Source organism: Silurus meridionalis, chromosome 16 (assembly GCF_014805685.1).
Source record: "Silurus meridionalis isolate SWU-2019-XX chromosome 16, ASM1480568v1, whole genome shotgun sequence".
Taxonomy (NCBI): Eukaryota; Metazoa; Chordata; class Actinopteri; order Siluriformes; family Siluridae; genus Silurus; species Silurus meridionalis.
This window is the reverse complement of record NC_060899.1, coordinates 13846574-13862664: the sequence shown is the minus strand read 5'-3', so window position 1 is coordinate 13862664 and position 16091 is coordinate 13846574. Positions and strand designations below refer to the sequence as shown.

General features: G+C 41.1%; 1 protein-coding gene across 1 annotated transcript in view; it reads left to right on the top strand.

Annotated features, from left to right (window-relative positions):
* The window catches only part of acap3a (ArfGAP with coiled-coil, ankyrin repeat and PH domains 3a), a 48833-nt gene that overhangs the window by 16550 nt on the left and 16192 nt on the right, over nucleotides 1-16091 (top strand). The window contains 10 exon segments of the mRNA XM_046869293.1: nucleotides 7650-7707; nucleotides 10223-10342; nucleotides 10963-11016; nucleotides 13376-13434; nucleotides 13631-13651; nucleotides 13653-13812; nucleotides 14082-14126; nucleotides 14270-14365; nucleotides 15199-15273; nucleotides 15956-15967. Coding sequence (XP_046725249.1) covers nucleotides 7650-7707; nucleotides 10223-10342; nucleotides 10963-11016; nucleotides 13376-13434; nucleotides 13631-13651; nucleotides 13653-13812; nucleotides 14082-14126; nucleotides 14270-14365; nucleotides 15199-15273; nucleotides 15956-15967 — 700 coding nt within the window.

Genomic DNA, 16091 nt, shown 5'->3' with positions numbered 1-16091 from the left:
CATAACGCTCTATTAACATTTCGTGACTCCCAGGCTTCCTCTGTTTACTCGAGAACTTGAGAATCTGATGCTTTCCAGATCTGCAATCTCGTATCGTATCCCGTGCTTTCCTTGACTAATCACGTGTTGATAGTCGAAAGTGACATCCTCTCGTGCTGAGTGATACTTCTCACAGGGGATGCTTATCTTGGCTGTCTAAGATAGTGTGATGAAGACAAGGATAAGTTGAGGGCCAGAAACATCAGCACTTTTTTTTTATAAACTGAAAGGAACTTTCAGTTTAAAGTTGGAAAACAGCCTGAAATTTTAATTTGTTCTTATGCTTGCTGAAAATCTGTACATTGTTACACTCTTGCAATAAGAAGGGATACATTAAGAAACGGAAACTTTTTTCGGTCCAAGGGTTTGCTGCGTTTTGTAAATGTCAGGCAGGGGGAAAAAAGCGGGAAACCATTAGGACTGGACCCTGCCTTTTCTGGCCAGAGTCCATCAGCCAACTTGTGTGTGGGGGTGGAAGTGTGTGGAGTGACTGTGCCCTCCTGCCCTGTGTATTCCTGACAGTCGTCTAATCCCAGCTGGGGAAGGGGCCTTGGGGCAGCGTGGGGGCAGCTGCCCTCTCGGCAGGGGTCATTGATCAGCGCTCAGAATGTCATGCCTGAACTTTGGCTAAATTGAAAGTGACTAATCAGCTCATTAGACGGCCGGTGGGGATTTGGCTGCATTTCCTGTGAAATTCATAATTGATTGTGATGATGCGCAGCAAGTTACTGGAGCAAATCGTTATGTCAATCAAGAGTAGATGCGGAGGCTAGAATTTCACCATTGCACCAGTTTCTGGTACTTGAACTGCAAAGCTGCACTGATAATAATGACTGCTTAAAAATGTTTTGGTCAGTGTAAGAATGCAAATCCATGAGTGCAATACTCTTTTTGCAATATCCTTTGCTGCAACAACGTTCCTTCTTCTCTCTAACCTGAATAAAATAAATAACCTGAAGGGATTGCCAAAACAATGTCAGATCTACATTCCTGAAAATACTTTACGAACCCGCTAAGAGGCATATTTTCCCTTTAGCTGTTTCTCACAAATCGTCCGAGTCCTAAGAATTTCCAGTACCTTTTCAGATTTTTTTTTCCCTTCCGATATGAATCAGCGCCTTAACACACTCCATGGTTTGTTCCATATCACTCAGGCCAGAGTGTTATCAACTGACGCAGTTTCGCTCTGTAAAGGATGACAGGAAGGAAGGAGGTTTCGCACATTGCTGTCACTGCAGAGGATCTGTCCTCTCTGGTTCCTTGCTTTTTTCCTCCTGATCGCGTGCGAAAGACAATACAGTGTGAATGTCTGTGAGTACACGGGTGGTGCTATTCGAAAAAGTAACTCTCCTAAACCTGTTATACCTTTAAAACATGTCATATTGTAAGGCTAGAATGTTAAATGCTGAATTCATAACATTTGAATTATTCTCAAGACAACAACTGTACATAACAGACCATGGAACCAATCTTTACATTTCTACAGCAGAGAAGTTGTTTTTGTGTGATAAATGATACTAATATGTAACTTGAGGGGATTTGGCTATCATTACCATCATCATTACCCTGAAAACCACAAACAACTTTAGAAACAAGTAGAATTTATGACCACCATTGAAGTAAGACGTCATTGCGAAGTAATTGGTTAACCAAGTGTCTAATCTTCATTCATTTATTATTGGTAAGTGCTCAATCCTGGTCAGGGTCATATAGAGAACTTGGGAACTTGAGAGTCCATTGCACAAGAGTCCATTCCATGGTATCATGCATTTATACTTAATGCCAATTTGGCATAACCTATCCAGAGGTATTCCACAAAATGTCAGAGAGAACCTGTAGGTAACTCCAAATCAAATCCGAGACCCTGGAACTATGAGGTAACAAGATACCTACGTTGTTTTAAGACCCCAGAGGTACAGTATATACAGACCCATTTACATAGTCAGATCAGATGTTTGTGCTCGAACCAAACCAGAGGTTACTTAACAGTTTTTCTACTTCTTAAAAGGGTAAACCTTCAACTGCTATACATTCCTCTTTTAGGTCTTGAAAGGGTTCGCAGTGATCTACTCTGATGTAGAAATCCTCTAACCTTAATGCACTTCTTTGCTATTATCTGCACCTGAATTGCATAATGTTACAACCATTTGAGATTACCCCAGATACAGATCCATCTCTCACACTCTAAGAGTTCAGCAAATGGTTTTGGCCAGTGAATAAGCGATAAGAGAGTCGGACTCCCAAAAGGGGAATAGTAATAGTCTGCAGAATGTTATCTGTGGGAGAAGGTCTGTGCTGCTTAATGAGCAACGTCCGGTGTCTCGGAGCCAAAAGGGTATTAATCTTTCCAAGAGACTTGGACACTCCTGTCTATCTGCCTCTGACAGTTTCATCGAGGACTTGCATGCCAAGCTCGGAGAGCTGAAACATGTTACCATTATTTACCGCTTTCCAACCTGCCATGGGAAGCACGAACATAACTTCTCCCTCGCACACAACGAGCACGCTCGACTTCTTGTTTTCATTTGAACGGAGGCCAGTTTAACGGAAGCATTCTCAGCTGTCCTGATCTGTCTTTAAGAACCGAGATTTCTGCCAAGTATACAGCTGCCCGAAACACATCAGTGTAGCAGTTAAACCGTCGACAGTGCTGTTGATCCGAGCGCCCTTTGGTTAACAGACGATTTCTGTTCGCCCATGCAATATCTCCGAACATCTGCATGCTGGTTTAGTTGAGTGGTATTCCTCGTCCACGGTGGCTGGCAAAGAAGAATGCGCTCGGCAAATGCATTGCAGATAGACTCCTTCGAAATCTCTGGATGGAATTGGGTCGGACTTGGGCTGGTTAAGTAGGAATGCAAGCAGTCAAGAGAAGTGCACCGTGAGCCAGAGGAGAAGGACACCCTCGTTTTTTCCTAATTCTTAGATTCCGTCTGTTGATGCTTCACATTCTAGGCTTGACAGCGGAGTTGTGGTGAGCTACGTATGTTTAGTAGCTCTTTGGCAGGCTTAAGTGAGTCCAGCTGGCCTTAGCATACCAACAATTTCCAAACCACAGCCCGAGGGAATGGTGTGTGAGGAAAGATACCACCCACATGTACTGTATTTGCGTTTCGTGACCGACCCTGCGTCTGTGCCAAAATCAGTTTCCACCTGAGAGCTACTGCCAAGAGTTCTCACTGGAGGCACGGGTACATTGTGGGAGGCGTTGACTGAGTCGATGGACTGTGATGGTAGGAGGAGCCATGTTGGTCGAGGATTATAGAGAACGGATCAAACTTGGATTTACAAAACCAACAAATAAATCTCATACCTTTGAGGTCAGGCGAGTTGGTGGGATTAGTGATGTGCTGGTCATAGTGATCCTTAACCCCGCTTGCATGGTGTCCTTGCTGAATTCTAAGCTGCTTTGGATTCTGGTCGATGATATATTTATAACCATGGGGTGTGGTGGACAGTAAATGTACATTGTTACTGTACCTAAGCAGCTTTTTTGTGTATCTGTACTTTACTGAAGTATTTCTATTTATTTTGCAAAATCAGTTGCTCCTTTTTATTTATTAGTGGATAAACAACTGATCAAGCATGTAGCAGGTCACCATTTTGGTCTTATGATAATTTTAAGAGATATCTATCAGTGTTTGGCTTATTAATATCATTCCATTAATAGATCGCTTTGCTAAGAGAGTCTTTTCACATAAACAGAGTTGATTAAGTAAAAGTCTTGTACAAAAATGCAAATTGGAACATTATAGCCATAATACATCATATTACTTTGGATATTTAAGTACATTTAAGTACCAAGTACATTTGAAGGCAAATACTGTTCTATTTTTAATCAAGTACGTACATGGTTTGTGGACTCTGCCCACCACTGTTTTAGGCATATTTTACGCCAATGGCCAGCACATATTTGTTGCTTGGCCCCTTAGTAATAATTTTAGCTTTCTTGGTGCCTGAGCTAGTAAACTAGCAGGAAGGTATATTTTTATTATATATATTTTTATATATTATTATATATTTTTATTATATATCACTTCGATGATGTGAAACGCAGCTGGTTGAGTCTAAGCTTTGCAACGACGTGATTTAGATTTTTGATACAGTCCGAGCACACAGCGTCCCTGAAACAGCTTGGCATCAAGTGCCTCGCTCAAGGGCACAATAACGACATCCATCATCGCCACTGAGGCATTCGAAGTGCAGCTGCACCTCAGACAGGCTGTACTTTCCAGTGGAATGGAAATAGATGATGCTAGAGGTGTGTGCATGAGACAGAGGTGTAATACTTTTTTAAACCCCATCGCAATTAGCTCTGTGTATCGGCAAGAATCTGTCGATACAATATGTATCACGATAGAGGGGCTGCAATATGTATAGTTTCATTGCGATACTGTAAACAAGGCGGTATTTTGGATATGTTCCATAATTCGCGCAATCTAACTCGAAAGTGCGCGGTGCAGCAGGTGGTGTGGTGCGATTCGGTAAAGATCGGCAGGTGCACCAGAAACATTGAACAAGAATACCTTTCGTTTACACGGCCAGGACCCCTTGCACAAAATCATGTGATTATTCTTATTATATCAGAATCCAGAATTCAACACCTCCTTATTGTACAGTGTAGTGAAAGCAGAAATGACATCATCGTTTTTCCATTGACTGAATGGCGAGTTTAGTGAGACAGATCATCCCCTGCCAGCATCAGTTACCATAGATACAGTCCTCAGGGGGAGGTGGGGACATGCCCGGAGGTCTTCGGAGTGCCATGTGCGATGAAGTAGGACAGAGAGAGAAAGCCAGAGGGTCAGATAGAGCAGCTGTCCGCCAAGTATGTGCTTTTCCATTCAGGAAATACACACACATTGTACTGTGTACACTATGCAGTCTGGACCTGTGCATGTTGATTCAAATGGACTTATTAAAGATATAAGTTGATATTAATGTAGTATTTTGAAGCACAAATGTGTGATATATACTAAGAGAGGACTTTAGGAAGGGCTTTATGGCTGTGAGGTAGATGGAAGGAGACTTCAGAGTCTTGGATTTTTTCTAATTAAAGGTGTAACTTTAAGTCATAAGGATGAGGTATACGTAAGTTGCCTCAGAAATGTCACAGATATCCATGGTGAGGGATGCAAGTGGTCCGGGTTGCCTGTCAATCACAATGACACTAGACAGTCACAAGCCTCTCTTGAGTCTCTGGAGTGCAGTATTACTAGTAACTAGGTGTGAAGAGAGCTTGTGGTCAGAATAGCAGACTTTTGGCAAACTGACTTATAAAGGTCAGTGCACCCTGTGACTGTGCGTGTCACCTTGTGCTGCCATCTGTTCGCGTTTCACAAAACTAGTTTTGACACCTTTTGATGCAACCTCGAAAGATTTCCATCATATCCACCACAAGGTGCTGCGAGGTTAGAAAGTCTGTTTGTTTTTAAGAAGGTCTCAGCAGAGGGAGACGGGAGATTTCCACAGGATGAATGTCAGGACGGTCTAAATAAACATCTCGTCTACATCTGGACAGAAAAAAAATGTCTCCAGTTTCGTCTCAGACACGCAGACATGGAGGTTTGGCACACAGTTACCCAGCCGCTGTTTGCCTCTCTGTTTTGTCTGTGTCGAATTACTGGCAGTCAGAATCTCTTTCTCTCACTCTCATCACTCTCTCAGTGGAGCACACACACACACACACACACACACACACACACACACACACACACACACACACACACACACTAGCTGGCAGACATTGTGTAGATGAGTTCACTGCCTCACACTGGGCAGAGACTGTGTCTCGGTTATATTTTAATTCCTTGTCTCCCAGATTTTGACTTCACTCCTAAGCAACGTTTCATCATTTATCAACAAAAACATCTGAGTTTTGACAAAAAGGCTTCACAAATACGAATCAGAAAAATTCAGTGTTTAACAAAGAATCCAATATTAATGCATTTCAAATGCAGGAAGTATTGGACTTTTTACATTGTACACTAGCTCCAACTTTTTCTTTTGAGGCATGTCAGCAACCAACACCATGTTCTCAGGGCAGTGGTGGTGGTTCAGTGTTTAAGGCTCTGGGTTACTGCCCTGGAGGTTGGGGTTCAAAGCTCAGCATTACCAAGCTGCAATTGTTGGGCTCCTAAACAAGGCCCCTAACCTGCTTTATAATAGAAATAAAATATACAACTTTCTGTTGTTCGATACATGCTTCAAGACGGGGGTGAAATCGCGACACGTGGCGAGTGGCGAATGAATCATTTCACAGCCTGAGATCTGTCACATATCTTGCTTTCCTCTTAACCAGTTCTCACACACACACACACACACACACACACACACACACACACACACACACACACACACACACACACACACACACACATTTTACTGAAATAACTTCAGCACCACTCACTACACCTTCCCTTTCCTGAGGTTCAGGACATTCTCACCGTTTCACTTTTCACAAGAACACATTCTATTTAACAATTCCATCATCACCACACGTCTGTAAGTTCGTCGATCACATTGTCGTCCTGCACAGAGCAGGGAAAGAACGAGTGCAAAAGACTGATTATACGGTACATTTCTAAGTGTCACATTTTGACCATTAAATAAAACTAATATTTTTGTGTGTTGATAGTTTGTATAGTTTCTTTGTCTATTTTCAGGCAAAATGGCAACCAATGGGCTTCTAGAGCCGCCAGGTATATACATTATATGGACAAAAGTATTGGGACACATGACTCTGGAGGCGATGACATGAAATGTTCCCTTTACTTGATCTAGGAGACTAGAGACTGTAGCTATCTAGTATTCTACCGATTATTTCATCAATTAATTTGATTAATTAATTCATTAATTAATTAAGATTTAAACATTTAAGATTTTTGCATCAAAATGCAAATACAAATATATAAATAAAAATATTAAACTACATTTGAGATTACTCTTAAAAACAACGGTGTTTTCTTTATGTTTTAGTTTGAAATGTTCCCAAACTTTGGAAACTTTCTGCCGTTTACCTGTCCATAGCGCTACAGAGTTTAGCGGGTGGTGCGTCAGTAATAATGGTCCGTGGGGAAACTGTGCTCTGTGTATAGTTGCATGGACTAAATGAAGCATTGAGGCAACTGATTAGAATTTATGTATTCGTTTTAGCCCTATAGGAGACCCAAACCTGTTCCAGTTGACTGTACACAAAGAGAGCTCCATGAAGATATGCTTGTGGAACCTCAACCCTATTAAACAATAAATGTGAAAACAGTCCAGGCTTCCTCACCTCACCTACATCAGTACCTAACTTTACTAACACACTTGTAGCTAAATGAGCACAAATCTCCACAAAATTCAGCAGAACATCTCTCCAGAAGGGTGGAGATTTTTATAAAAGCAAATGGTGATGAAATGTGGATGTTCAAAAAGAATCACCTACAAATCACATGTAAACTTTTAGATCAAATGTATTAGTTTGGGTAAAGTGTGGGAGCCAGAGTAGATCGAATACACTTTTATATATCTTGATGAGGATGGTGAGGGTGATGGTGGTGCTGGAGAATAGATAAGTTCTCATGGAGCATTGCAGTAACTTCAGGTTTTTTTTGTATGTGTTCCAGGGCGAATATCGACGAGGTAGAGACTGAAGTGGTGGAGATTGAAGCGAAGCTGGACAAGGTGAGATGCTTCACTACAAGCTAACATAATAAAGCAAATAAATCACATTACATCCTGCAGATTGCATTAGGAAACCATGTAACACCAGACATGGCTCTTCTGGAGTGTCTGAGATGTTTCATCTGTGTAACTTCAGGCGTTCGTATTGTTCCAGGATGAACGATCTGATCAGAGAACAAAGGAGGCGTCTCTTTTAGAAAACTAAAATTTGGGGCGTGGCTTAAGAGGGAACACGAATTCCAACACATATCATAACAAGAGTAAAAGTTAAGTGCTCATGACAACGCCATTATACACTGCTGATAAAGCAGAGGTTAACTCGTTTATTATATATATATATATATATATATATATATATATATATATATATATATATATATATATATATAATAAATATATATATAAATAAATATATATAAATAAATAATATATATATATATATATATATATATATATTTATTTTTTATTTTTTTAATTACTATTTGGATATTTTATATTGTATAAAAAATATATTTTCTATTTGTCCGCATGATCCCTTAGTCTTGAAGGTGGACGGTCGGGTTTTTGTGCTGACTCGGGATCCCAGGATTTATTGCTGTGGTTGTGTTTTGCCTTGAGATCAGATCATGAACTCAGTTTTTGTGGTTTTCTTCCAATCTGGATAGTGAAGAGTCCATTAGAGCAGCAGTAAGTGCTTCTGCGGTGTCTCAGCTCAGCGCTCAGCTAAAATCAGATGCTGCACTGATGCTGTTGAGGTCATGGCTCCATCTGTTGTAGATGACCTTGAGTGACAGCTGTCAAATCACATAACTCCGCCCCTCCTGTCCTCTTATCAGGCATTTGTGTGCGTGCGTGCGTGCGTGCACGTGTGTGTGTGCGCACGTGTTTGTGTGTCAGAAGCGATGCAGGTTTTCTGTAAGGAGTCTTCAGTGCTTTCTAATAGTCAGGTACAGCTGTACCTTAATGTTTTCGAGTGGTTTGATTTGTCTGCCTGTCTGTTTACCAAGCTGACTGTCTGTCTGTCTGTCTGTCTGTCTGTCTGTCTGTCTGTCTGTCTGTCTATCTATCTATCTATCTATCTATCTATCTATCTATCTATCTATCTATCTATCTATCTATCTATCTATCTATCTATCTATCTATCTATCTCCTGACTCTACCCGATTAAAGAGGGAAAATAGAGAGCGAGGGAAGAAAAGCAGAAAAGCAAATGAAAGAGTAAGATTGAAAAAAAGAGCAGATTAAACACTCGAGCGCCAAAGTTTCATGACTGCCTTCTGGTACAGTCTCACACATGGAGGCCACCTGAGAATGTCTCTCTCTTTCTCTCTCTCACACACACACACACACACACACACACACACACACACACACACACACACACACAGGACCTAGGGTGATAATTGAGGGCTTAAAACAAACACGGAGCCACATGAGACGGCAGTGTGTGTCTGAGTGTGTCCGTGTGTGTCAGTGTGTGTGAAGCTGCGGCTCAGTGGCACGCAGGGGAAAGTGGGAAATTGTTCTTCTGCTCTTCATGTGGGATTTTAATGGGAAACAGAGCTCTTACACTGTAGAGGAAACTCTACCTGTCACTCGTGTGTGTGTGTGTGTGTGTGTGTGTGTGTGTGTGTGTGTGTGTGTGTGTGTGTGTGCAAAATGGTTGTCAGACTCTTTCATATAAAATTTCTATTAAAATATTTTGTTGTAAATGTGTTGAATTGTGCAGATGAATCTTGACTGTCACTAACGAAGGCAAGTGAACGGCATCAGATCAACCAATAATCAACCAGTTCTCTAAAACAAACACTTGTACAGTACAGTAAAAGTGTGAATCCTGTCTTTTTTTTTGCAATCAATATAAATCTAATATGCAATCAAATAAATAAATTTCTGCTGCTGAAATTCATAAATGCCAAAAAAGGAAGTCAAATTTTGTCCATTTTTTAGTCAGTGATCCAAACCATAGTTTTATATCAAGAAATCTTGAAACTGTGCAGCATCATACTAAAAACATAAATAAACATTTTGACGATTCTGTTTGTAATCAATAACAGACTTTTTATTCTGATAGGATTGAGATGTTCATTCACACAAAAACTCACTTTTGAGAGATGAACGAAGGATTTTGAGAAAAGTACATGCTTTTGCAAGAAAACCAATGTGTTGTGCTGTATGTACGCATTGTTTTGAGAAATGCACTCACTGATTTGCAAATATTAAGGATGAGCTGAGAAAAACTGTAATAAATAACTGACACCAGGACAGATGCAGAGGCTGATAAATGGGGAAGAAGAAGTCTTGTCTGCACACACACACACACACACACACACACACACACACACACACACACACACACATTCATCTTCCTGTCTTTTTTCTCTTCACTTCAGCAGACTGGTAGTAGCTAGTACTAACCCACTATTAATTACTCCAACTACTATGACTACTAACTCTCTCATTCTCTCTTTCTTTTATTCTTTCTTTATCCCTCTCATTTTCTTTCTCTCTGTAGTTGGTGAAGTTATGCAGTGGGATGATCGAAGCGGGGAAGGCGTACGTCAGCGCCAACAAGCTGTTCGTCAACGGCATCCGGGACCTGTCTCACCAGTGCAAGAAGGACCAAATGATATCAGTAAGCTTGCATATGTGTGTGTGTGTGTCTGTGTGTGTGTATATGTGTGTGAACACACACACATTAGTGTCATAATTTGTACTTAAGGGCCTCATTAAAGGCAAAAGTGTTGGGAAACCTCTCCAGCCATTTGTGGCTCTTCCGCAAATGTTTACCAGGAACTTGGAGGCACACAATTTTGCAGGAGGTATTTGGATTCTGTAGCATGACATGTTCCCTCCACTTGAACTAGGAGACCCAAATCTGTTCCAGAATGAGAATGCTCCTGTGCACAGATCCAGCTCTATGAAGATCTGCTTAATATGGTGTTGGAGTGGAAGATCTCCTGCTATAGAGCTCAAACCCTATTGGGATGAATGTGAAAACTGACTGCACCCCAGGCCTCCTCACATCATCTACATCACTACCTGACTGTACTGACACCCTTGTAGCTGAATGAGCACAAATCTCCACAAAATGTAGTGATCATAGTAATAATCTATCCCGAAGAGCAGATGGAGATTATATGTGGAATAACACATACCGATCTTACAGTGAGATGTCCACCAACCTATTTTTTTGGAAACATGAATGAGGATTGTTCAGCATTTCATCTCTTTGTTCTTTCTGTTTGCTGACAGGAATGTCTGGAGAAGTGCGGCGAGAGTCTGCAGGAGATCGTGAACTACCACATGGTACGTCCTGCTGGTTTCCTCCACAAATGTGACTGGTAGGGTCAGGGTTAGAGAGCGGACCACTGAGACATGTGTCCTGACCAGGGTTTCAAAATTCCAGGAATTTTTACAGGATTGGAAACTTTCTGTGGGAATTAACAGGAATAAACTGGGATTTTATAAAAATTGCAGGTGAGCCTAAAACATGGAACTCAAATGTGGCGTAAAAACAGATTTACTACAATTTCAGTTGAATTTCTACCCGCACATTCATCACCCGCATGCACACGGGGCTACTGAGGCCACTCACCCTACATGCACTGTACATTCCTCCATAACACACCACACAACACACCATTTCTTGAATCCTGCACACAAAATAATGTCCAAAAATGTCCATCTTGGCGCGTTTTTTCACATTTACATAAATTTATACACATTTCCCCAAATTTCTTTTTAATTCTTCATCAATTATCAGTTCCATCTTGGAATATTTCCCAAATTCCCCAAATGAAGTTCCCATGGAAAGTTTCTGGAAATTTATTGGAAATATTCCACCTCTTTGCAACCCTAGTCCTGACTGTACATTAAGTTACTGATAACAACGTTAGCTATCATTAGTTGCTAATTTGCCGCTGTAGCTCTGTGGATATGATGTTGGACTTCTGATCGAATGGTCATGGGTTCAAATCCCAGCACCACCAATATGCCACTTGCTGATCAGGATCCAGTGTCCAGTGTATTGTACAAGATTTCTAAACGCTACAGTGCTCAGTCTCCCTAACCCTTTTAGCGCTCTTGTTGTTCTGTAGAGTGCACAAGGGGTCATGTGATCATGTCTGGAAGCTTAAATTGTCCTAAATGAGGTTAATGGCCGAGGTCGACTCACACAGGGAAACACAGTGACCCGGTTTGACCCTATTTGTGCCATCGGGTTACACAATATGGTGAGTGTTGTAGAAGACAGAGGCAAACAGCAGCTGGATTGGAGCTCTGAGGCATCGCACAAAAGCAGGAAATCATTTTCAAACATTTCAAAAATTTAAAATAATGATCATTTGTAGGTACTAATAAGTTTGTGGACACCTGGGCATTCGATTTGTATGTGCTCCTTTTTGAAAATCCCACATTTTGTCCTTTTTTTAAAAATGTAGACGGCACAAAGATGAGCACATTTTCATGACATTTTGACCCGTTACAGATGACAGGAAGGAAGGAAACGAAAAAAGTGTCAGAAAAGGGACGGTGAAAGGGTGAAGGATATGTGAAATGGTGAAGGGGCTCACTCTGGGAGTTCTGCCATACAAACATTTCCTGAAATATTTTTCCTCAGGATTAATCAGAAGAATGATATCAAACTGAGGAGTCAAAACTGATCCTTGTTTGTTCTCGCACTGTGACGTCTCTAGATGACATCAGTGCAGCAACATGGCGGACAAAAACTAACAAAAACACAGAAGCAATCGACAAGTGTTTTAGTATATTCGTGTTTAACGTGCTTGAGTTATAAAGGTGTTCGATACGTTTTTGTTCTTCCTTCTGGCTTGACTCGTGCAGGGCCAGTCAGAGTTTTATGGGCTAATAAAAGTGTTAAAGAGCCTCTGCTGAAGTGGCCACCTGGAGACTGACTCACCAAGTTTTCTCCCAAAGCCTCTGTTTTTTTTTTTACTGCCTCCGATAGAGTCGTATTTCTGAAGCACGGTAAAGAACTGACAGCGGTAATGGAACCACTCGTATCACACTGACGTAAAGCCACAGGAACGTTAGCAGTGCGGCTACAACACACCTCTGAGATGATGGAACAAGAGCCTGTGTGCTGCATCATCAAGAACATTCAGAACATAGTGGTGCCAAAACCCAAGTGCTCGCTTTCTCTCAGTGGCACACCTGTAGCTTTCATCATCTCTCTCTCTCTCTCTCTCTCTCTCTCTCTCTCTCTCTCTCTCTCTCTCTCTCTCTCTCTCTCTCTCTCTCTCTCTTTCTCTTTCAGTGTCACACCTGTAGCCTCATCAATATTATTATTATTACTATTATCTATTATCATTACTCTTTCTCTCTCTTTTCTCCTCTCTTTCTTCCTTTCTCTGTCTCACTTAGTAGCCTCATTCTCATCGTCCTCCTCCTCATCATCAATATCTCTCTCTTTCTCTCTCACTCTCTTTCTCTTTCTCTCTCACTTTCTCTCCCTCTCTTCTCTCTTTTTCTCTCTCTCTTCATCTATTATGTCACTGTTTCCACCAGCTGTGGCTGTCTGTCTTACTCCCCTCCCAGTGTGTGATCGCCATCTGCTGGCAGAAACCTTGTTTGTACACGCTTAGTCATGTGGAGTATGTATTTTTATTTTTAAATAACACTGTTTTCTGCCATTCTGTGTGTTTAGATCCTGTTTGACCAGGCACAGAGATCCGTCAAGCAGCAGCTGCACAATTTTGTCAAAGAGTAAGTAGTTTTATATCATATTAATACGATGCAACAAACCGCTTATAGAATAAGAGCCATGTTCATAAAATAATTCATAATCATAAAAATGATTAGAGCATCTCATACATTTGATGTAGGACTATACAATTGTGTGTGTGTGTGTGTGTGTGTGTGTGTGTGTGTGTGTGTGTGTGTGTGTGTGTGTGTGTGTCAGGGATGTGCGAAAGTTCAAGGAAACGAAAAGCACTTGATCGGGTGCGTGAGGATCTGGAGATCACTCAGGTGAAGAACGCTCAGGCGCCCAGGAACAAGCCGCACGAGGTGGAGGAGGCCACCAGCTCCCTCAACATCACCCGCAAGTGCTACCGCCACCTAGCACTTGACTACGTTCTGCAGGTAACACACACACACACACACACACACACACACACACACACACACACACACTTACCTACCCTCACACAGACACACACATGTTTACACAGACACAAACGGACACACACACCCTCACACATGCACACACACACACACACACACACACAGAGGTTCTTCTTTGTTCCTACTGTTTTGGAAAACTCTCCACTTTCCTTCTGACACTAGAGACCCCTTCACTGAACTCTAATTAATAAGCATCTGCTGAGTGCTGTTTTTTTCCTCCTCTGTAGATCAACGTTCTTCAGGCCAAAAAGAAATTCGAGATTCTAGACGCAGTAAGTTCCACGTCAGTGTGATCGGATTGCTCTAATCTGATTGGGTTGTGCAGATTCTTGTCTCGGTGCACATTATACAGTCTGGCTTTGTCTCGGGTCTTTCATTTCATTCCTTTAAACCTTTCTTCCTCTGTGTCCTGCAGATGTTGTCGTTCATGCACGCACAGTACTCGCTCTTCCAGCAGGGGTTCAACCTGCTCAATGAGATCGACCCTTACATGAAGAAGCTGGCAGCCGAGGTGACCGACGACCACATCCTCATAAAGAAGTTTAAACTAAAACCTAATCAGATTCATGTTTTTACACCTTTTATAATCCAGAGAAATGGTGCTACCACCAACGTGCTTCACAACTCCACTGTATGGACAAAAGTTTGTGGACACCCTGAGCGTCAGATTGTGTGCTTTTTGAACATTCTGTTCCACATTTAGTCTCCATTTCCTCTTATATTAACCTCTATAACTCCTGAGAAGATGTTGCACTAGATTTGGTGAAGATTAGTGTGAAATTCATTCAGCCACGAGGGTGTTAGTAAAGTCAGGAACTGATGTAGGTGAGGTGAGGAGGCCTCTGGTGAAGCGTTCCAAATCATCCCAAAGGTATTCAATATGGTTGGAGCGCTGTAGCAGGAGATCTTCCACACCAACACCATGTAGAGCAGATCTTTTTGGAGCTTGATTTGAGCACAGGGGCATTGAAATGCTGGAACAGGTTTTGGGTCTCTTAGTTTAATTTCCAAACATGTCTAATTATAAACATTTATTCATTCATAAATGTCTAAATTTCCGAACATGTCTTATACAATTGTGTGCCTTCGAATTTGTTGCAACGGTTTGGGAAAGATTGATGTAGGGGTGGGGAAAGTCTGGTGTCCCAATACTTTTGCCCATATAGTGTATTTTTGGGCTTGTTATTGAGAATATTATTAATATTATTAGATTTTTACATGTACGTTCTGAAAAAATATTGTGTGTCTATATATATATATATATATATATATGTGTGTGTGTGTGTGTGTGTGTGTGTGTGTGTGTGTGTGTGTGTGTGTGTTTGTGTGTGTTTTCATATGTAGCTGGACCAGCTGGTGATCGATTCAGCGATGGAGAAAAGAGACATGGAGCACAAACACGCAACGATACAACAGCGGGTTTGTCAACTCTTTAATTACCTGGAGTAGAAAATATATTTCTATATAATGTCCAATATTTAGACAAATGTTGATGGACACCTGAGATTTTTTTAACAACGTATTCCACATTTAGTCCCCATTTGCCCTTATAATAACTTCCACTCTTCTGGGAAGATGTTCCACTAGATTTTGTGGAGATCTAATTGTTAATTTTATGTGACATTCATTTAGGCACAAGGGTGTTAGTAAAGTCAGGTTCTGAAGTATGTGAGAAGGTCTGGGGTGCTGTCAGGGTTCACATTCATCCCAATAGGTTTGAAGTCAGAGCTTTATAGCAGACAATCTTCCACTCATGTACCCATATACAGTAAAGCATATCTTCATGGAGCTGGACCTGGTGCACCAGGTGGATGTCACACGGGAACTTTTTTGGGTCTCCTAGTTTAAGTGAAGGAACAGTTCAAGTGTTCCAATACTTTTGTCCATCTAGTGTATATTTATTATTGTTACAACTATTAAATAGAATTTATGGAAGAAACAATTTATCTAAGTTTGTCCTGTGGAACATGTCTGATCATTTTTTTGTCGATCTGGTTTATCATCAGTAGAAATTGATTTTCCGGAATGTAAATCTCACTTGAATTATTTTTGTTTTATTTCCCTTTTATTTGACCGACTGAAAATGATCTTCACCTCACAGACTCTTCTACAGGTCAGTTTTTCTTTCTGTCTTCAATATTAATTCTTTCTTGACTGATATTTGGACATCATTAGTAGTCTGATTTTCAGAGCTCCAGCGTTAGCACTTAAATTGTGTCCCACTTGTCTGGGACACG